The sequence below is a fragment of the Trichoderma gamsii genome, assembly GCF_001481775.2.
Source record: "Trichoderma gamsii strain T6085 chromosome Unknown Scaffold_6.2, whole genome shotgun sequence".
Lineage (NCBI taxonomy): Eukaryota > Fungi > Ascomycota > Sordariomycetes > Hypocreales > Hypocreaceae > Trichoderma > Trichoderma gamsii.
In genome coordinates this window covers 498,880-519,732 of record NW_020171343.1, presented here as the reverse complement: position 1 = coordinate 519,732, position 20,853 = coordinate 498,880, and the positions used below count along the sequence as shown (strand labels likewise).

General features: G+C 49.5%; 6 protein-coding genes across 6 annotated transcripts; 3 read left to right on the top strand and 3 right to left on the bottom strand.

Moving 5' to 3' along the window:
- Window positions 1-1,595: 1,595 nt before the first annotated feature.
- TGAM01_v202483 (amino acid permease) lies at window positions 1,596-3,539 on the bottom strand (the record flags this gene model as incomplete). Its single annotated transcript, XM_018804083.1, has 4 exons — window positions 1,596-1,856; window positions 1,912-3,032; window positions 3,107-3,164; window positions 3,225-3,539. The coding sequence occupies 4 exons, from the start codon at window positions 3,537-3,539 to the stop codon at window positions 1,596-1,598; spliced, it is 1,755 nt and encodes a 584-aa protein (XP_018662821.1).
- A 3,325-nt stretch (window positions 3,540-6,864) lies between these two features.
- Window positions 6,865-7,888, top strand: TGAM01_v202482 (hypothetical protein; the record flags this gene model as incomplete). Its single annotated transcript, XM_018804082.1, has 3 exons — window positions 6,865-6,953; window positions 7,043-7,546; window positions 7,615-7,888. The coding sequence occupies 3 exons, from the start codon at window positions 6,865-6,867 to the stop codon at window positions 7,886-7,888; spliced, it is 867 nt and encodes a 288-aa protein (XP_018662820.1).
- Window positions 7,889-8,090: 202 nt separating this feature from the next.
- On the bottom strand, window positions 8,091-8,879 carry TGAM01_v202481 (short chain dehydrogenase; the record flags this gene model as incomplete). Its single annotated transcript, XM_018804081.1, has 1 exon — window positions 8,091-8,879. One exon carries the CDS (start codon window positions 8,877-8,879, stop codon window positions 8,091-8,093), a length of 789 nt encoding a protein of 262 aa, XP_018662819.1.
- Window positions 8,880-9,424: 545 nt separating this feature from the next.
- Window positions 9,425-9,847, bottom strand: TGAM01_v202480 (hypothetical protein; the record flags this gene model as incomplete). Its single annotated transcript, XM_018804080.1, has 1 exon — window positions 9,425-9,847. One exon carries the CDS (start codon window positions 9,845-9,847, stop codon window positions 9,425-9,427), a length of 423 nt encoding a protein of 140 aa, XP_018662818.1.
- A 2,087-nt stretch (window positions 9,848-11,934) lies between these two features.
- On the top strand, window positions 11,935-12,265 carry TGAM01_v202479 (hypothetical protein; the record flags this gene model as incomplete). Its single annotated transcript, XM_018804079.1, has 2 exons — window positions 11,935-12,063; window positions 12,116-12,265. 2 exons carry the CDS (start codon window positions 11,935-11,937, stop codon window positions 12,263-12,265), a joined length of 279 nt encoding a protein of 92 aa, XP_018662817.1.
- A 4,466-nt stretch (window positions 12,266-16,731) lies between these two features.
- TGAM01_v202478 (AGC/YANK protein kinase) lies at window positions 16,732-18,874 on the top strand (the record flags this gene model as incomplete). Its single annotated transcript, XM_018804078.1, has 7 exons — window positions 16,732-16,774; window positions 16,962-17,084; window positions 17,220-17,331; window positions 17,394-17,598; window positions 17,662-17,817; window positions 17,892-18,343; window positions 18,406-18,874. The coding sequence occupies 7 exons, from the start codon at window positions 16,732-16,734 to the stop codon at window positions 18,872-18,874; spliced, it is 1,560 nt and encodes a 519-aa protein (XP_018662816.1).
- Window positions 18,875-20,853: the final 1,979 nt, after the last annotated feature.

Here is a 20,853-nt window from a genome sequence, read left to right as displayed (position 1 = left end):
GACAATCGTTTTGGACATATTGATATGCCATTGAATGTGATCTCACTGTGCTGCCCTAGACTCAGAACGATATATTGAAGATAATTACTATTTCCCTGAGAAAAATGGAACTGTCTACGTCTTTGGAGACAGCCATCTGGGTCATCCACGCTCCATGAAGCCACTATACCCGAGACATAATCATCACCCTGGCAGGGATGCATAGCGGCGTCTTCCGAAGGACCCCCACGCCCGTGCTAGTATATGAAAGCTATGGGAAGAAGCTGGTCATAACGCAAGGGATAGTGCTGGGACTAGTATTGACATACTACTAGTTTTGTTTGATGTAATGGCCTGATGGGATTGCCATTATGCTAGGGTAGTGACCAGACGAAGGCGGCTGCGGCTTGAACTAGGTACAGTGATGGAGACGATATAAGCGGCATGTGGAATTAGACGAGACAGGGACTCAACGGCTTCTAAAAAAGCAAGTATATGAGGCTAGCATGTGTCATGCAGCTAATTTAGTGGCTTGTTAGCATATTGAATCGAACATGGGCATTAACTCTATCGCCTGATTGTTGAGAACCGCATACTCGTTTGCTAGCTGATATGCATGTATTGGTAATTTGAGAGCACACATGCCGAAGCTATCAAATTTCTCACATGAATAATAGAGCCATGTAGTGATAGTTATCAGATCGCCAGCCTGTAGAATTGTTGACCCCCTGCCTCTCAAGGTCGTATTCGGCAGAGATTTTGGGTAATCGAGTGTTCCATCCACTCTCGGAGCATAATACGGAGCATGTAACCAAACCAGCTTCCGATGCGGACGACGCCGTGATGCATGTGCTCCGAGCACGGTCCCCACCGCGGTCTGCTCCGATACCGCTTCCAAGCTCTTGTTGCTATTCTTTGAAATTTTTTCTCGATGCTTGACTCAAGCTCTAAATCCACAATCAAGATCCACGATCCACCGTCCACATTGCGGCAGATTTCTTGCAGCGTTCATGAGTACAATACGGACGACGTCTCTCAACGACGAATCATCGTCGTCATAATTGGTCTGGTGGTCTAGTGGTATGATTCTCGCTTAGGGAAAACCCTACAGCTTATATGCGAGAGGTCCCGGGTTCAATCCCCGGCCAGACCCTTCTTTTTTCTTGATATTGGTTTAATGTTGTCTTTTTGCATCGTCACTCGGCTGCAAATCTTGATGAGCCGATTACATTTACACGGTCCTCACATCATCACCGGTCTGGTGGTCTAGTGGTATGATTCTCGCTTAGGGACAACCCGAAGCTTGCTTGCGAGAGGTCCCGGGTTCAATCCCCGGCCAGACCCGTTCTTCAGGAGTTTATCCTGGAGATCTTTATTTTTTGGAACTTTTTGAAGAGAAATTGTGTTTGTTCAAGTAGCCTTACTGTTTGGCCTTTCATGACTACAATCAGAGGACTTGGCGCAATGTAAAAGAGAATGGACAAGTCAGGGCTCGAGGTATCATAGTGATCATATTACTAGGCATATATATACTTCAGAACTAATGTACTCTAATCAAACGCAAACTGTTAGGCAAGCTACACCATCTGTTCCAGGCGTAGCTTTTATCGCATTCATTACTGGAAAAGATGATAGTAGATACGCTTCCATGAAGGCATAGAAGCGACGTGCTCGCGATACGCGCGAATCTCATCCCAGTTCAGGTCACGCCGGCCAGTATCAACATCGATCTGCTCAAGCTTCAACCAACCAGTGCGCTTCCAGATATATCCAGCTATCCAGAAAGCAAGGACGATGGGAAGGGCGAGATATGATTGGAAGAAGCCCTCGGCATCGTTGAGGCCGTGCTGTCCAGGAGGAGCAATGGCAGTGAAGAACTAGAGAATTGGTTAGCTTCATTTGAATGTATATTAGAAGACGGCTGAAGCATACCTGAGCAGCAAAGACGATGAAGCAGATGAACAGTCCAATCCAGGACCCGGTGACGCCAAAGATTGCTCGGAATGGGATTTCATCGAGAGAGTGTCCGTGATACTTCCATGCGGCGCGGAACCGAATATGAGCCAGGCAGATGGCGGCCCAGGCGAAGAGAACAGCAAGTCCAGAAAGAGCCTGCAGCCAGTTGAAAACAGTAGGTCCCGAGGCGTTGAGGTTGATGTAGGCGAGCGCTCCGGTAAGGAGCATGACGATGGTGGACGGGAGACAGCGGCCGGAGCGATCAATGTAGGTGAAGACTTTGGGAGCGTATCCCTGCTGCGCCATGGCGGTCAGGGTGCGTGAACCGCCGTAAACGCTGGAAACGCCAATGGAAATGACGGAAATGAGGATGACTGCGTTCATGAAGTGATCAAAGCCGTTGAGGCCAGCATAGAGTCCAACGAGGACGAAAGGCGATGCCTTGACATCGGTATAAGCCGCGCTGGAGAGCAGTCTGGGGTCGTCCGAGGGAACCAAAAGACCAACAAAGAAGAGGCCAAGCACGTAGAACAGGGTGATTCGCCAAAACACTTGCTTGATGGAGCTGGGAAGCGACTTTACTGGGTTGCGGCTCTCAGCTGCGGCGAGACCGACGAGCTCAGTGCCAGTAAAGGAGAAGGCCGCCGTCACAAAGACGGAGCAGAAGCCGCGGAAGCCGTTGCGGAATGCGCCAGGGTCGTGCCAATAATGTGCTCCTACATATTCGCTGTATCTACCGCGCGAAGGACCACCGCCGAGCACGAGAACGAAGCAGATGATCATAAAGACGACGGTGGCGGCGAGTTTGATGACAGAGGACCAGAACTCTTCCTCAGCATAACCAATGCTTCCAAAGACGTTGATGACGATAATGGCGACCCAGAAGATGGTGATCCAGACGCCGACACTGATATCCTGGTTCCAATATTGTATGACGAGGGAGCAGACTGTTAACTCGAGCGGTAAGACGACGAACCAGAGGAAGAAGTAGTTCCAACCGACGGCGAAACCGAATGAAGGGTCGATGAAGCGGGTGGCATAGGTGTAGAAACCTCCGGAAACGGGATACATGATGGCAAGTTCACCAAGAGCATATACTATTCGCTTTTATAAGTATGGAATTCGTGGAAATAGTTGTTGTGGATGGTGGTTTTAATGGTATGAGACTTACCGACATTGAAGACCATGAAACCGACGACGAGGAAGCAAATGAGAACCGAAGCGGGGCCCTAAATTAACAAGTTAGCATCTCCAACTTGTCGTTTCCCTAAAAATGAACTGTAACTTACACCTTTGGCCAGCGCACCACCAGAACCAACGAAAAACCCGGCACCGATAGAGCCTCCAATCGCAATCATCTGCAAGTGTCGAGTCTTCATCGCCCGGTCCAGCTCCACCAATCCCAGGCCATAGTGCTTCTTCTGGAACGACTTTGCGTTCAGGCCATTTCTGGTCCAGAAATCCTCCTCATCGTAGGAATTCACATAGTCTGACTGACGCACCACAGCCGTGTCCTGCACGGCCTTGGGTTCCTGGCCATAATTGCCCTTTTCCTCTGCGCCCACCGATGGTGGTGAGTCGCCCGAGCTAGCCCGCCGGGACATTTTGTGTATTCTGTTTTTCTATTTCTCTTCTTTTTTTTTGGAGAATTTGGGGTATAAGCACTCAAAAAGTTCCGTAGCGCGGGCTGCAATCGGCGGCGGCGGCACTTGGATCTTTCGGCGCCGCAAGCAGCCTTTCCCGTACTAACACTACGGTTATGTACGTTTGCGCAAGGGTGGGTTTGGTTGGTAAGGCCTAGAAGATTTCTAGAAGCCTTGGGATTTATACAGCCTTAAACAAAGCAAGGGGAGCAAAACGACGGGGTAGTGAAGATAAAGGGCGCCCAACACCACTTTATAGGTATTTTGCGGTGATGCTGCAACACTAACAGCAGCCCTCTCCGATGTTACGCAACATCCTGGCCCAACAGCTTGATTAACTCAGGCAAAGCGGATACCTTGAGTCAGTGGCCACAGAAAAGAGATTTGCGATAGCCGGGACCGGAGAGCAAGAGCCAAGAAAGGCATGTCTGGTGTCAAGAGCGATTCCATTCCGTGAGACCCTACGCCGGGTTATGGGTCAGAGCATGGAGCGACTTCTCCCCGTAACATACAAAAGCAGTATAAAGCACAGCGTCGAGCCATGTAACTGCCGCTAGCCAAGGTGCCCGTCTTAGTTTCTGAGGCAGTTCTTGTTCGTATGAGAAGATCAAGCCTCTCTGTATCCACCGTTGGCGAAGGTTCGTTGGCCCGCCAAGGCACAGTCCGCGCGAGGCTCCATGGCGAGGGTCCCCATCCAGGACCCAGATGGACCGTAGCTAATCCCGGGATTTGTATAGGGCGCAGGCTCATGTCATGGACAAAACCCACAATTAGTCGTGTGGCTGGTCCAGCCCGTGGGCTGCTCTTAGGTAATTGCCAAGCTTAGAACAGGGTTGCTGAGATGCTGGAGGCAAGTTTTCCAATGCAAGTACAGGACGGCGCTTGTCTTTTTAAAAAGCAGGCTTTGTATTGGTGGTGCAGAGGGGAGCTGGAGTTTTTGGTGGGTTCTCGTTTTGCTGACTCTATGCCCTCTCCCCACTTGGTATAATGATGGCTTTATTTTTTTCCATGGGGGGCTTTTCACGAAGGGCTAGGGAACTCCTCTGATGATACTTCGCGGGGAACTGGAATCTATGAGTAAAAAAATGAAAGAAAAACGTAACAGCTTTGGGGGGAAACGGGATGCAGTCTCTTGGCAGGCTTACCCCGGATCTTGCGTCTAGGTTGAGGTCCGTACCAAAGATTGGGTTTGAAATCAAGCTCACAGGGCGTTGTCATATTACTACTCAAGCTGAAACTGTATTGACCAAAGTCTAGTCTTACCTTCAGTGAGTCAAATGCTTCACAATGGCCATATCCGGAAAGAAAAAGACAAGAAAAAGTCCAGCCGCATATACCCAGTCTCGGCCCCATCAGAGCCACAGGATCATCAGCCAATCTTTTATGCAGCTGCACGTTACCGCCTCAAAGGATTTACACGGCAGAAGAAAAAAAGCCAAGCAAAAATGGCTTGATTAAAGTTGTTCCTCTCCCCTCGCTAGAAGCCAAAAAGAAAAGTCAGAAAGGCCAAGAGCCGTTACCCGCTTTAAAATCCTTGTCGCGAGTCATGTCTCCAAGAACCCCCCAACCTCTCCCAAAAGAAGGTTGGCCCGCTTCCCCGACAATGCCCCAGACTCCGCTCGTCAAAGGCGGGCACCAAAGCAAGTCTTTTCGTATACTCTTCAATTTTGCAAGATTGCCGATGCTTGCCATAGTTTAGAGGCCGGAACTTGATTCCGCCAGGCTCCAGAATTCGTGCTGATCGTGCTTGTTAGTCGCAAGCTCGCAAACCGTCGGGTGGCTTCTGGTCCTTTGTCAGCAGCGGGTGATTTACCGATGGACATGGCGCCACGTTTAAGGTGGCCTCTAAGTGATTGGTTTGTAGCTACTAGTCGTATGTATGTGACGGCTTTTGAGTCTCGATCAAGGGAGTTGGCTTCAAATCGATAGCTTCTTTTTTTGACTTGACTTGTTGATTGTAGGGCGTATAATGGCAAACAACGACGGTGGCTTCTGGCTTTGGGAGCTAGTTCAGGTGTTGAAGTTGTCCCAATTTCGAGGCTAGGTTGCGTTAGTCGAACATTTCGTTTCAGTAATCAGCAAATGAATTGTGTTGAACAGGAGCCATAAAAGCGAGGCTCTGAGAGCACTTAGGTACGGCCCTTTAATACAGAAAAGCTTTGTGAATGCTCCAGTAAAAGACTCCTTGAAAGAGGTTGCTTGCTATTCATCTGAAGCCACCTACAAATCGACAATGACCTCGGCCAATCTGTGTTTTCTATCAAACTTGACTAATATTGCAATATCATCGTATCTTCTAATGATAACAGAGCTACTATGGAGCAACATAACCGGCAATTGTTTGTCTAATTCAGCATGTGTCCAAATGTTGATGGACTAGTAACTAGCTCCAAAGCACGGTTCCGTCGTAGATGTAATAGTAGTACTTCTTACATCTCTTAAGCCATCGTAATGGCGCCTTCTTCCTTCTCTATCATGTGGTTTAGTATCGGCTAAACAACAGCCGATGTCCAACCATGCACGTCGGATCACGAGCCCATGTTGACGTGATTGTGAAACCAGACCTTCATCAATGCATGCTATTTCCAGCTCCACATGTTCAGCTACATCTCGGAGCTAAAGCCTCGGATATCTAGGCTCCAAGACCTTTTTCATACTCCAATCTTCGTATTGCTCGTTACGCATGGCTCACTATTGTAGAACGGCGGCATATGCTAGGGAAGAAGACACCTAGGAGAAGTTGGACTGTCTATTAAATGGTCAGCAGGCTTTGCCTCTCCAATTGTGCTCTGGCCACTTCCAATGGAATTATTCTCTCGACGGCAAAGGGGCAGTCATTTACTAATCGCAAAGCCAGCCTGTATAGGGACCAGGATGAACAAGTGGGTCAGCTACCGGAGCATCGCGTCTGCCAAGGGCGGCGCACCTCAGCTGAAGAAACCAGGGTTGTCTTGACCGATTCGGCACTCTTGCATCCTTATCATAACAAAAGACGCTCGATCAGAAATGATAGTCGACATATATTTACATGTATTGCAACCAAATGTCTTTTACTTTTCGAGCTTCGTCCTCGACTGCCTGTTTAGGAAAACCGGACCCGGGTCCGACCGGAATTGCGGAGACTCTGAGCTCCGCAGACTCGGCTGATGGGCGAGGGGACGGTTACGCTGCGTGAGACACAACAATGACCTGTGATTACAGCGCCTATATAAACTCTCAGTTAGCTAAAATAGAAGAGGGAATATAGAAAGCAAACATACAATCTTGGCTTCGCAATACTGCCACGATGGGGCTGGCCCGGCCAGAAGACAATGCAACACTGCGCATCTTGCGAGCGGCTGACCAAGGCCGGTATGGCGTCCTCGCCGCTGTTGGGTAAGATATCATAACACATTGTAGCAAATTACATCTAATGAGATATTTATACACAACAAAGTTCTTATTCTCACCTGCATCGTTGGTAGATATAACCTAGAACATGTGCTGGGCTTCGTCAAAGCAGCGGAGAGGCGCAAATCCCCTCTCATTATCCAGCTCTTCCCCTGGGCCATCACCTCCTCCAACGGCATCCTAGTCCACGCCGCCGCCCAGGCCGCCCGCCAAGCCTCTGTCCCCGTGGCAGTGCATCTCGACCACTGCCAGGATGAAGAAATGGTCAAGGCGGCGTGTCTGCTGCCGTTCGACTCCATCATGGTAGACATGTCGCATCACTCCAAGGAGGAAAACCTCGCCAAGACAAAGGAGCTGGTTGCTTACTGCCATGCACACGGTAAAGCAACGGAGGCAGAGCCAGGGAGGATTGAGGGCGGAGAAGATGGCGTTTCGGATACGCTTGACCTGGCTGGACTCATGACGAGTGCTGAAGAGGCGCAGCAGTTTGTGGATGCGGGAGTGGACTTGCTTGCCCCGGCGTTTGGGAACGTTCATGGAGAATATGGCCCACGGGGCATTGTTCTAGATTTCGAAAGGTACGTTCTCTTATTACCTAACATCTTTCTTACGAGTCTAACACTTGCATGACTCCTATGTCTCTTAGACTCGAACAAGTCAACAAAGTCACAGAAGCGAATAACGTCCTCATTGCCTTGCATGGCGTAACGGGTTACTCTGACGCTCTCCTTCAACAACTAATTGCGGCTGGCGTGCGAAAGCTCAATGTTAACAAAGATATCCTCGCGGGATACTATGCGCACTTGGAGCAAAAGGTGAATAAGTTTCCATTTACACAAGTGGTAGACGAGGCAGTGGAAAAAGTAGCAGAAGCTTTGGCAAGGCAAATGGATGCGGTTGGCTCCAGTGGTAGGGCGTAGCCAGCTTGTCTTTTTCTTTCTTTTGTTAGTTTGACGAAGCGGTATATCTTAATGAGTTATAGAAGCGAATACCTCGGACGTATCCAGACTGAAACGATATTTTATTTTTCCACGTCAGAGCTCTCATAAACGTCTTCTATACATGCCCTCATGATTTAGTCATTAGTATCTAACATCTTTATGTACTCTATAACCAATTTGTTCATGTCCACCCAGCATCGATTCTGATACTCTGGCTCACCACCGCCGCACTATCATCCGCAATCAACCACAGCGCCAATCTCGCCACTTCCACCGGCTGAATCAATCTCTGAATAGCCTGACTCTTGAAAAGATTCTCCTTATACTCCGGCGTCAAAACCTCCTTAATCTCCCTCTCCGTTGCAATCGACCCCGGCATAATGCTGTTAATCCTGATGCCCTGCGGCCCAAACTCATGCGCCAGCGTCCGCGTCAATCCCACCACCGCGGCCTTGCTCGTCGTATAAGGCACCTGGCCCAATCCCGGCACGGCCCAGTTGATGCTTCCAAAGTTGATGATGGACGCATGGCCCGAAGCAAGAAGCAGTCCCGGCATCAGGGCCTGCGTCAAGAAGAACTGGTGCCGCAGGTTCACCGCGACGCTCTCGTCCCACCACTGCGTCGTGATGTCCATTGTCGGCTTCATCATGGCCCTCGCGGCACTGTTGACCAGTCCGTCAATCTTGGGAAACTCTGCCAGGATCTTGGCCGCCGTGGGCTTGAGCTCTTCGTCGATCTTGATGACATCGCAGTGGTGGTAGACGGGCTTGTGCTTGACTTTCAACTCGAGCATCCTTTGGACCACGGCCGCTGCACGGTCATCCACCACATCTAGGAAGATGACTTGGGAGCCTTGCAAGCAAAATAATTCGACCATCTGAGCTCCAATTCCCTGCGCGCCGCCTGTGATGACAACTGTGCGGTCGACAAGGCTGGGATATATGGCGAACTTGGCTTGGCTTTCTGCCATGATGACGATGGGCCTCTTATTTTCTTCTTTCTTTTCCGATATAGTTATATTGACAGTTTTTTATTTAACAAAATGTCTTTCAATTACCAAAAATTCCTTTCAACATTCAATCTCGTATTTATATCCGGGATCGGACAAGATGATGGGCTTATATAGCATGTCGATCGCTCGATTACCGCAGTACCCCGCCTTCTCCCCTCTCAGCTATGCTTTTATCCGAGACTAGGCGATTGTAACGTTGTTACCGGGATTGGATCAGATGCGACTTTGAATTAAGTTCAAGGAGTTTCCATGATGATGATGCCTTAAGATGATCCTTTGGTGCGGAGTTGCCCTTTTCTGCTATGTAGATGATGCTATTAAGACACGACGATACCGATACTCGGAACTCATTATCGCGATGCTCCGTGCATGACTTGAACCTGTAAGTGAGATTTCCATTGCGGTCATGAAATCGCCTCATTTGAGCTCAAACATATTCTGCGAGACCATATCAAGCATTACTCCACAGAGTGATGCCCTAAACCAAGCCCCCTCACAACTGATTACGAGTCTCCTTTCGGCGGCTTCCCCTTCTTCGGCGCGCTCCCTCCTCCACTCCTCCCTCCTTTCCTAGTTTCCTTCCCAGGCCCGGTATCATGCGCTTCCTTTCCGTCTCCCATGGGCTTATTAAATTCTTGGTTCGCGCCGCTCGCGCTCAGCGGGTTCGTCTCATTCCCCCGGCCAGCCGTCTCAAGCTCCGTCTCCGGATCCGTCTTGTGGGGATTGAACGCGGCGTCCTTGTTGTCCGCGACATCGTCGTCTCGAGCCGACCTCGTGCCGTTGTTGGAGCTCGGCTTGAGGGATTCGCGGTCTTGAGAGTCTTTGTAGGGGAGCCGAAGAGTGGTGGAGGTGTGATACAGGCGGGGAGAGATGGCCGGTATGCAACGACGTGAAATTTGGGTGATGTGACGAACTGTAGATGCCATGGTAGCTGTATTGTGTGTTCAATTGATATTAATGTACAGATTGAAGTTCAATTGGCTTCTTTACAATTCGTATTTATTTGTTTTCACTTCGCTTGAAATATTGAGGTCATGGTGACGCTTCGCGAAGCTCGTGCTGAGGTTGACGTCATGTATTATACGGCTTGGGAAAACCCATAACCTGCAGCAAAATAGCTGGATAAGGGTCCAACAATATGACTAGGATTCTCCAAAGTAAACTGTATCTACGACTTTATTTCCTCTTCTGATTTTTCGGATTGACCTTCCGTTGACGTTTAGCGCATGCACTGCGAGATGCCTGGGAACGACTGATGATCGACAAACATACTTCTTTAAATGTCGTAATGGGTTATAACCTACCGCAATTGAGAATTAAGAGTAGGGCCATTGTATTGACTCGTCGCAAACAGATGCCAGATTGAGCTATAGTTAACCAATTAGACTTAAATGATCCTTCTTAATAGACGCATAGAAGACATCTGTCGCATCTTGCTTTGATTTAACACGGAAGAATGTGTAGCAAGTCATAATCAGTCTTCAGTTGTCAACAACAACTAATACATTCTCACAAAGTGTCAGAGAAAAGTACCTAATTTTCATGACTATGAATGTAGTTCAGCCTTGGCTCAATATTAGTGTTCAAGGAAACTTTACCACATAACGTAGGCTAACAATTGTTGGGATGATGAAATTTTGAACAAATAGTATTGCTGCTGCTGGATTTGGCGTTTCAACGCAGCATCTGCATTGATGTTGCTACCCTTCAAGCAAACAGCGTACAAACTCTCAACCATACCGTCGCACTCGAGTTCCCCCAATAGGCAATAGGGGGCCTCGGAGGTGCCGCCAAGCACAGACAAACAACTTTTCCTCTGTGCGCGCGTGCGTGCGTCGCATACCGACGAACCCTGCAAATGGCCGGGAGCTTGCAGCATTGACGGTAATACAAGCTGTAGACGAACAGACCGCTGAGTTATCCGAGCGAATTCGACGACGGGTGCCCCAAGCGTGAGCTGACACACGTACAATATACGAAGCAGCACAAGTGAGTCTGTAGGGCAGCTCAGACACGAGTCTGGAAAAAAGGGCCTTTTTTCCATTAGTGAAAGAGATGGCCAGGGTGAAATCCCCTGTTTATGAGCAAACAGTAAGAAACGCATTGCAGCTTAGGTTCTTAGCAGTGATTATATTTGCTAGTTAACCCGACCATCTCAGCGTTCAGTAGAGTTTAGCGTATGTAATACAACTTCTGCAGATGTGCGGACACACATTGATATATCAATACTCTTGAGAGTCCTATTATGGTGAACTGCATGTCACGATCCTTGTGTTATCCAGATGTAGTAGGCTTTGAAAAGGTACCTTCTTGGCATTCGCTGCAATTAGCTTCAGTGGTACATTACTCTACGAGTGGTTATGTAGAAGGATTGGTTTAGTCCTGGTGTTTCCTAATAGATCAACGTAGCTAAGGACAAAAATCAATCAGTAGAGAAGCAGTCATTGTTAGCAGCTTCATTTCAAAAGTCATAGGACCTATTGAAGAGAAACGCTTCTGAAGAGCTAGAACAAGCGATTACGACAGTTCAACTTTTCAAGTCCCCTCTGGTAAGCATCTTATTTATTTCGCTTCTTATATTAACCGCGTGCCTTTCCGATTTGCCCACACGTATGCGGCTCCATGTCCTCTAAGCTTTTTTTCTGCCAAGTCGTCGGCTAATGTCCCCTTTTTGCCGGTGAGCCTTGTAGAATCACATATCTATTGAGATCCCATGTGAATTAGTAGGTCGGCAGTTTGTAAACACGGCAGTTTTATATGACTCCGGCATATCAATGCCATGCCCTCCCCACAGAATGCGACATACGAGTCATGCCGATTAGTGGCAATTGGATAGTGGTGCACTTCATAATTACTCCGTAAACTCTGTACGGGGAAATAGGGGGTGTACATCGTGAGAGTGCAAACAGCGCCATTAGACTAGACGATCTAAGACATGACAAGGCTCAAGTTGGTGCCATCTAAGCATTTCTGTCTCGATGTAGTGAATACGCGTCGTTGAGGCAAACCCATCATGATCAACGCCGCTAGCAAGGCCGTCGACCAAGTCCAAAGTATGGAGACTGCCGCTTCTTGGTGCCGGCGTCTTTACCAGAAAGGTAGCATTTTTGACCTCGCCATTCCCAAACTTATACAGGAACAAGTTAGTAGGACGTAGACAAGGGGCAACTATGTCAATTGATCATTTGTGATAGTGGCTGTTACTATTTTTTGCCTACTTTCGTCTCCGAGCCAGCCTCCTCAGCCGCGCTGAGCATTTGCGCTACGAAGCTCTGGAGCCCGTAATGCGGATGCGACGAAGCGGCGGATGCGACGAAGCGACGGCTGCGTGGGTTGACGCATAGTTCGCCTCAGCAAGCTCAGGCGAAGCAACATGCATCACTGAACAATCAAGAATTGAAAAGCTGTTGCGATAAAAGAGCTAAAGTAATCACGATTCGAAGCTGCAGAGAGAAAGCGAGGTTATCGGCATAGAGATGTGTGAGAGTAGTAATCCGAAGCCAAAACGATATGCCTAGCTGTGAGGAAGGATTCAGCCAGATATCATCCGTGGTACTGTTAAGAAATAATACGGAGTATCAGCCCTGCCAGGGGGCGTTTACGGGGCAGATAGGCCTGTTGCCAGTTAAGGCTTTGTGACTTGTCTCTGGTAACATTTGCAGGCGCAAATCAACGCCAGAGGGCTGAGCTTGGTGCGTCCCTGGGCTTTGGAAAACGTCCCGTGACGCTCAGACGCTCCAGGTAGCGGCGTGTTTGTAACGGGGATCGGCACGACACGTGGGCTAGCGGGGATGGGAACCAAACACCAGCTAATGGGGAGTTGATGTTTGTCCATAGAGCCCTCGAGTCCATACACACGGGTATGGAGTATTAGTGTGTCTGGAGACAAGATGTGGTGCATTTACTTATTGGGTTTTGTGAACCGAGGCCAGGGAAATAGCCCGGGCGAAGCAGCGGAGGCGTTTGCATCAGTGCTAGCAGCACGCGAGCTGCCGTATGGCTTAGACTGAGCGGCATACTCGCAGTCTGATAGAACATACGGCTGCTGCATGCTTCTTGTATCTCTTTCCGGATGACGGGTCGATGCTATGTGTAGCAGATTGTACGTATCACAGATGGAGCAGAGTATAAGGAATAAACTGCTGTTTGACTGACAGGCTGCCGCAATACTTGTCTACCTGTGCAAAGCAATGGTTAGCCAATCGGCCTGATCTGCATGCATTGGCAATTGATTCGCAAGACGAAAGGGTTCCTGAAGATGCGACATACTACTTCATAGCTACATTCCAAGCTCTTTGGCAGGCATTCTCATTTACCTAGATCAAGTTAGAATCCATACATCTTGTGGCAAGCCCCCGTCCGCCGCGTTGTCCAGCGCGCGCAAGGGAGAGCTATTTTGCCCTCAGATGGAAATAGAGGAAGCAGCAACAAGACATGATTGGCCACAAGTTGGCAGCTGTCCGGAGATGCTGCTCCAGTGGCGCAATGCATTTGATGTTGTATTGCTAGTGGCACTTCGTCCTGGATACCTGTCTGTATCATGGGGGAAAGATTGAGACGTTGTGTTTCCATCACCATGTCCAGATGTCTTTGGGCTGCTTCGTACATGCAATTGATTATAGCAACTTGTAATTGCAAAGGCCGCGCTTCCATCCACTTCAGATGTGGCGAAATCCCTACCCAGATGCGGCTCCCCTGTCGTGCCGTTACGGCACTCACGCTGCCCCAGCCATCTGGCTTGCCTGTCTATCCATCAAGGCTATCTGCTCGTCAGAGCCTGGAACCAACGTCAAGAGAGCCAAGGCTTTCGGCCCCCTCCTTCAGCCCTTCAGCCGCTGCCCACCCATGTGTTTCACGTTGATGACTGCTCGTGCATGCTCTGTATCCAGGCCAATGGTCAGCAATTTGTGTCAAGACGGTAGGTCTTTGTAGCAACGGCACGTACAGGCAAATATCCCAAGTCTTGATGAAACAATGGATAGAGAACCGCACTAGGATGCTCTGAGTAACTCTCCTCCGAGAGCTTGCTGCTGCTAGCCGGTCGCCGGGGCCAGCCCACTCCAAACGACTAGCCAGAGGCCCCAGGTTCCATCGCTAATAGTATGGCATGGAGAGAACGCTGAAGGTTCAATGGCAGTTCAGCGTTGGTCAGCTCGCTGAATCCGCCGGACTCGCCGACCAGACCCCCAGGCGCTTCTTCACCGGCGCCCCATGTTGGCTCTCCACAGTGCACCGCGACTCGTTTTCAATGCGGATGAGGCAGCGACGAGAAAGACGGAAGAGACATCGAGTCGTAAAGCAGTTCTCGCTGTGCGAACTGTTGGCTGGTGGCAAGCTCTTAGTTTATTGGAAAGTGAGACATGGCCAGGGGAGAATGCAGAAGAAAAGGGCGAAAGGTGTGCACAGATTCTAGAGCGCAGCTTCCAACGCCGTTCCAGAACTCGCGGGTCGAGGCGAGAAAGCACGTCCATTGGCAGACTTGGCAACGTGGTACGCGCAGTAGCTTCAAATGTAGTCTCCACCAGCCCTGCATCGGCCATCCATCACTGAGATGCACGTATTGGATGGTGCAAATCACTCCATTTGCAGCAAGACTATGGCAGAAGACCGAAAAAGATGGGAAATAAAGGGATGCACTATGGCAATGCAGTAAGCATCAATACATTTACTGAGTTTCATTTGCGATCCGGTGGCTACAGCGCTTGGAGCACCATCAGTAGACCTCAAAGGCTGCATCTGCTTTCGCGTGCAGGCCAGGTATCAATTGCATCTCAAACATGCAGCGAAACACGATCCAGCTCGGCGACCTTATCAGCATGTCACTTGATGGCCCTGATAAAGCTAAGAAGCTTGGCCCGGATGGATGGCCGAGCTGAGGTCGGTCTAAATGCAATTCACCTCAATAGTGTCCAAGCTATCCGCCACCGGCGCAATAATATGCACAGCTGTTGGAGCATGCAGTTTTTAAAAATCAATATCGCTCCTAGCACAAGGGATTGATTTCACGATACTTTACTCAATCAGTACAAGCCACAGCGCGAGCAGATCCTTTCCCCCTCTCCCCCATCTTTCTGGGCACCGTGGCCAACAATCTGTGTCCACGCCATCGGATGGATTTGCCCAGTGCTGCCGTCATCCATATCATGCCATGCAAGTGAGCAAGCCAGCTTGGGATGGTACATACTCGTATACATACTACATGTAAATGGGCAGCACCAGACGGGATCTCACCCACTGGCGCTCCCCGCTGCCAATCGTGTGCCTCGCTTGTTCTCGCAGATGCTGTCTTGTGCTCTCCCCTGGTCGTGGCCGCGGTCTCTGTATCGTCCAAAGCAGGCCCTGGATGCGACACACCGCCACTATTACTCTTACATGTGCTGCTTGTTCTGGCAACATGCTGGTGAATGCTTCCATTCCTCTGTGCTACTCTACTTGTAGATTTGATAAGCATGATTCCCTGCAACCCCGTATCTACAATTACCATTCATTCATCTCACCCGCTCCAACAAAGGAAAAGGATAAGACAGTGACTTTGCAACTCATCTCCCTTGCGTCATCTCGGAACCCATGCACGTTCTACTGGGACTATCAGGCACAAGTATGGAGGTGCTAATGATATCCGGGCTTAGCATCGACTCTGCTCTATCAAGCAGAACCCTCCGGTCTTTGCTCCAGTTTATTGACTCGTCAAGTCTGCCTGCGAATGCCCACCACAGGGTGTTACAGGCGGGATGCAGATACATTCTCCGTGCTCGAGGATCCACAGGTTATCGCTGGGCACAAAGACGAGCCTGCCCCAGGATCAATGTTTCTGTGCCAATAGTAATTGCCGCAGCACCCGTAGGCTGTATAGGAACAGTATCCCTATCTGTGTATACCCAAGTCCAAGATGGACACGCCATCTAGAGTCAGGCCTAACGTTAGCAGCACCGACATTGATGGCACACGCACATGTAATCTTCAAGCTGCCTACGGAGTACATGTTCCATGAAACCTCCCAGACGCAGCAGCATTGAATTGAGTCCACTTCATGGAGACCTGTCGGGTACCTTTTGGGGGGGACGGGTCCCTGCACCGCACCACTGCACCAGGGCATGCTGCAGCTGCCACAGCGCTCGCCTGCTGAGGCTCCAGGGCCCTTCGCTGACCATTGCCGCCACGGCCGCGCTCTGTGCAGCCTCCACTGCCGGCGCAGCTCCACTCTACAGGGCGCCCTCGCCCGCTAACCTTCCACCCCCGTTCCATCAAATCTCCCGCATCTTTTCGGGCTCGCTGGCTAGTCTGGGGCGAGCATTGATCATCGGCCTCTGCCTGTACCCTTGCATGGGCCTTCTCCTAGGCTAGACCGGGCTTGTTCTTTTCTCATGCTCACGCATCCTCGCACGCAGCGTCCGCCTTTCAATCCTCTTCCTTCTTCATCTCAGCTGCTGCTGGTGGCTGATTCTCAACTGCATCATCGTCCTCATCATTAGCACCATCGCCGTTGGTCCTCGAGAACCCGCACGCACGACCAGCGAAACAAGCCGGCGTTGGGGCCCCAGAGCTGACCTCCAGCCAAACTTCACCACTATCAGAATCCGGTCAATTCGCCGCCTACCCACTCCTGCTAGCCTGCCCATTTACGACTCTGCGTGCTCCAAACCGCCCCCCACTGGCCAGCCGATTCCTCGGCCACCGCTGAAAAAAGGACTGCGAGCCAAGCATTGGACTGCCATCTCCCGCAAACCGCGAACAAACAGCATGACCTCTCGCCATCGTTGACGATTCCAGCTGCACACTCTCGCCCTCCAATCCTCCCCCGATCCTCATCATGGGCAACGGCCAGGGAAAGCCCGTCGACCTGACAGGCGAAGGTACGTCGACAAAAAACCCCCGAGCGAATCGCGGCCTACAGCGTCCCTCCCTCCTTTTGCCCGCTCCCACGTGTCTGGCGCGTGGTGCAAAGGTCGCTGGCCGCCCCCAAGAGGGCCAAGAGACGGCTGCTGCATCTCCATTTCCATTCCTGTGGCCGACCGAGCTGACCGAGCAACTCGTAAATAGCCAACCTCAACCACTTCCGCCTGCTACGAGTTGTCGGCCGAGGCGCCTTTGGCAAGGTCCGCATTGTCGAGCGCAAAGACACCAACCTGACATTTGCGCTCAAATATATCCGTAAAGATGAAGGTGCGCAAAAGAAAGAAAAAAACCACCAACTGCTCTGCAGTGCTACTAGGCACAATCACCTACCTATCCCTTGAATCTGCACGAGGTGGCAGCGGAATGGGAATAGCATAGCTAACTAATAGCCCCTTCGGACAGTTGTCAAATCTGAAAGCGTTCGAAATATCATCCGCGAGCGACGAATGCTCGAGCATGTCAACCATCCCTTCATCTGTAACTTGCGCTACAGCTTTCAGGATATCGAATACATGTGAGCTTCCCGCCTGCTGCGCTGCCCAAATCATCTTTATATACTGACAGCATTTCCACAAGGTACCTCGTGGTTGATCTCATGAGCGGTGGCGACTTGCGATTTCACATCTCCAGAAAGACCTTCACCGAAGAAGCCGTCCGATTCTGGATAGCCGAACTGGGCTGTGCCTTGCGCTATGTCCACAGTCAGAATATCATCCACAGAGACGTCAAGCCAGACAATGTCCTTCTCGACGCCGAGGGACATGTCCATTTGACCGATTTCGTAGGTCCTACCTAGACGTGAGATCACGTAGAGACGGCATAAGCTGACTGACTTTTGGCTTAGAACGTGGCCTCTGACATTGTTCCCGGGCGCATTATGACTAGCAAATCCGGCACCTTGGCCTACCTTGCCCCAGAAGTCTATTCGGGCAAAGGATACGATATCCGCGCCGATTGGTGGTCATTAGGTGTCCTGTTCTATGAGTGTATCTACAACAAGGTATGCTAATGCTTCGCCCATGTCTTTCCCGCGAATAGAAGGAAAAGATGCAGTGTAGCTAACCTTCACTCCAGCGACCTTTCGAGGGCAACAGCGAATCTTCGCTCAGCCAACAGGTTCAGTTTTCTCAGCCAAAGTATCCAGTCACACAGCCTCCCGTCTCGTTGACGTGTCTTTACGCTATCCGTGCTGCACTTGAGCCCAATCCCAATGCCCGACTTGGTTCTACATGGGAGAGCTTCATCTACAACGATTTCTTCAAGACGATCAACTTCGATTTGCTCGAGCAGAAACGCATCGAGCCCATTTTCGTTCCATCGTCTGACAAGACCAACTTTGATGCAACATACGACTTGGAAGAATTGCTGCTCGAAGAGGCGCCGCTAGAAGCTCGCGCAAGGCGACAGAAACCCAGAGAGCGGTTAAAGGAGGACGCTACGGACCAGGAAATTCGCGAGGATGAGCTGTATAGAATGATTGAGACAGATTTTCGCCCGTTCGACTATACCGTTGCGGCCTACAAGAAGTAAGCCCGCAATTGCTTCCCCCATCCAAACTAGCCAATCTCTGACTAACAATCTGAAATAGACTTACGGCTTCTCAGGGCGAAGACGGAGATCCATCCTCAATGGACCCGCAGGCCATTACCACAGACGAAATTACGCAGATGCCTTCGGTAGAGCCGCCGGTGACATACCCCCTCCCTCCCGTGGAACCAACAGTCAGCAACGATATGCGAGGAAACTCAAATCAAGGACAGTCCTCTGCCTATCCCGGACAAATCCAATACGTCCCTCGATCTCCGCAAATGAGCAAGCGAGTAACCAGCCCTACCGGCGGGGTACAGCTAACACTAGACGGCGGAGGCAGCTGGTCTGAGCTCGCTCGTCAAGACGCCACACTTCCCAAGGATGCCAATACCACGGCAGAATCCAAGAGCGAAAGCTCCGGCGGCATGTTTGGGTTCTTGAAGAGCAAAAAAGGAAGGAACAACAGCCCCAGGCCCAAGGAACGAGGAGTTTTGGGCAAAGAAGGCGCCAGAGTCGTCATTAGCTGAAGGGTCGAGACTGCGGCGTAATTGCGGCGATACGACAGCTTCCATCTAGGACAACGAATCGGATGCGATACCCACGATGAAAACGAGTACGCGATACGGGCTAACGGGTTCTACACGGAGTTTACGGAAGACTGGTATTTCGATTTCTCTATACGGCCGGCTTGTGGTATTGGGCTTGGGACACCGCATGCAAATGAATAACTCAAGCCATGATAAACAAGCGAAACGTGCATCTCCATTTCCGGCTCTGATATGAAACGTCCAGGAGGGCATGCTATATCGCCTCTTTCAACAATTTCATATCTGACGTCCAGCATGTCTTTCCGATCGTCGATACCTATCTCATTGTACTATATACTCTCCATTCTAAGGGGAAATTACATATACACGTCCTCACGCCCTTTTCATCTTTTCATCTTCTTTTTTTTAACTATCCTCTCCTGTTTTTGGATAGAGCAAACTGTTTTGCTCTCGTTTTGATGTTTTCATCGCTTCGAGCTTTTTTTTTTTTTTTTTTTGGCGTTGGCAATTCTTTAGACGTGGAACAAGGAAGAAACAAGCAGGCGGTTTTTAGCGGGAAACATCAAATGGTTTATCTGCATCATCCAGTAGTTGTACACAACATGAACAAACTTTGCTATTATTGGACTCACTCAGTCTCATATTGTTACATAGACAGACAGGAGTGTGGTTTCATGTAGCTGGCCATAATTTATGATACAAATAACATAAATGCATACCAAACAAACAAGCAAATTTACACTAGCGCAACGTAGTACGGCTGGTGTGACGCATATCTGTGATTCCAACGATTGTTTGTCGTAACGCATGCGCAGATGCATGGTGTAAACGTGATTCCCAATCAATTACATCCCACGAGGGCGTTGACGACATGTGGTGGTGACGAGGTGGCTTGCTTTTGCTTGACGGCAATGAAATCGTAAGATCCCATGACTCAACTCCATATGGGAGACTTAGAAAAATGATCATACAATCATGCATAAGCCAAAATATCAATCCCGAGCAAAGGAAAATTCCGGGGTAAAAAAAGCACGTTGCTCTAGAAGTCATGAACGGACGGACATACTACTAGTTAGTACTCTAGTAATGCCACTGCCACTGCCACGCCGCTAATCCCGCCCGCCAAAAACCAATTTGATTATCAAAGCGAAAATGGCACCACGAGAGAGACTGTGTTTTCAGCCCGTTGCCTGGAATGAGTCTAGCCGGTCGAGTTCGGATTAATGGTGGGAAGGGGGAAGGGAACTTTCCATTACAAATTCGCCACATGCATGCGTGCTTGAAATGATGAGAAGCGTTTTTGCCCATGTTGGGGACTTTCCGAGGTTTTCAGCATTGTGCCGTATTGGGGAGATGCTGATTGTTGTTGGGAAAAGGACATAGTCGGACGAACGCACGGAGAGATTGAGAATGACGGCGACGTAGAAATTGGTACTTTGTTTTCTGTATGATGGGTAAATGGCACGTTTATTTCCAATTGTCTCTTGCAAAGCAGCATACAGCATACAGTAGCTCTCACAACACAGCGACTCGTAGTTTAACCGAGTTTCACAACTGCCGCGTTTCTTAGACTTAATTTGCATGTCATGTGTGTTGTAAAGAAATGAGATATCCAGTATTTTCAGGGTCAGGATACTGAATTTGTTCATTCTTCCTAGAGCGTATGTACACTTCTCACTTCTCAAAGAAATGGGATTGAAACAAAACTGCTGCAGCGGTTCAAAGACAACGGCTTGATATTAACGAATGATTTGAATCTCGAAATTGATTATTGAGTAAATTGCGAATCGAAAAGGCAAAGCCAAGCACCAACATATTTAAAGTGCACCATAAAGAGAAATTAAACAAAGCGTAATCATTCATAGTAGAGAGATAAAAACAACCTGCCCATAATCGTAAATGTCAAAAAGATGAAGAAAATAGTTGTAAATGCACCAAAAGATTAATGCTTCAAAAAT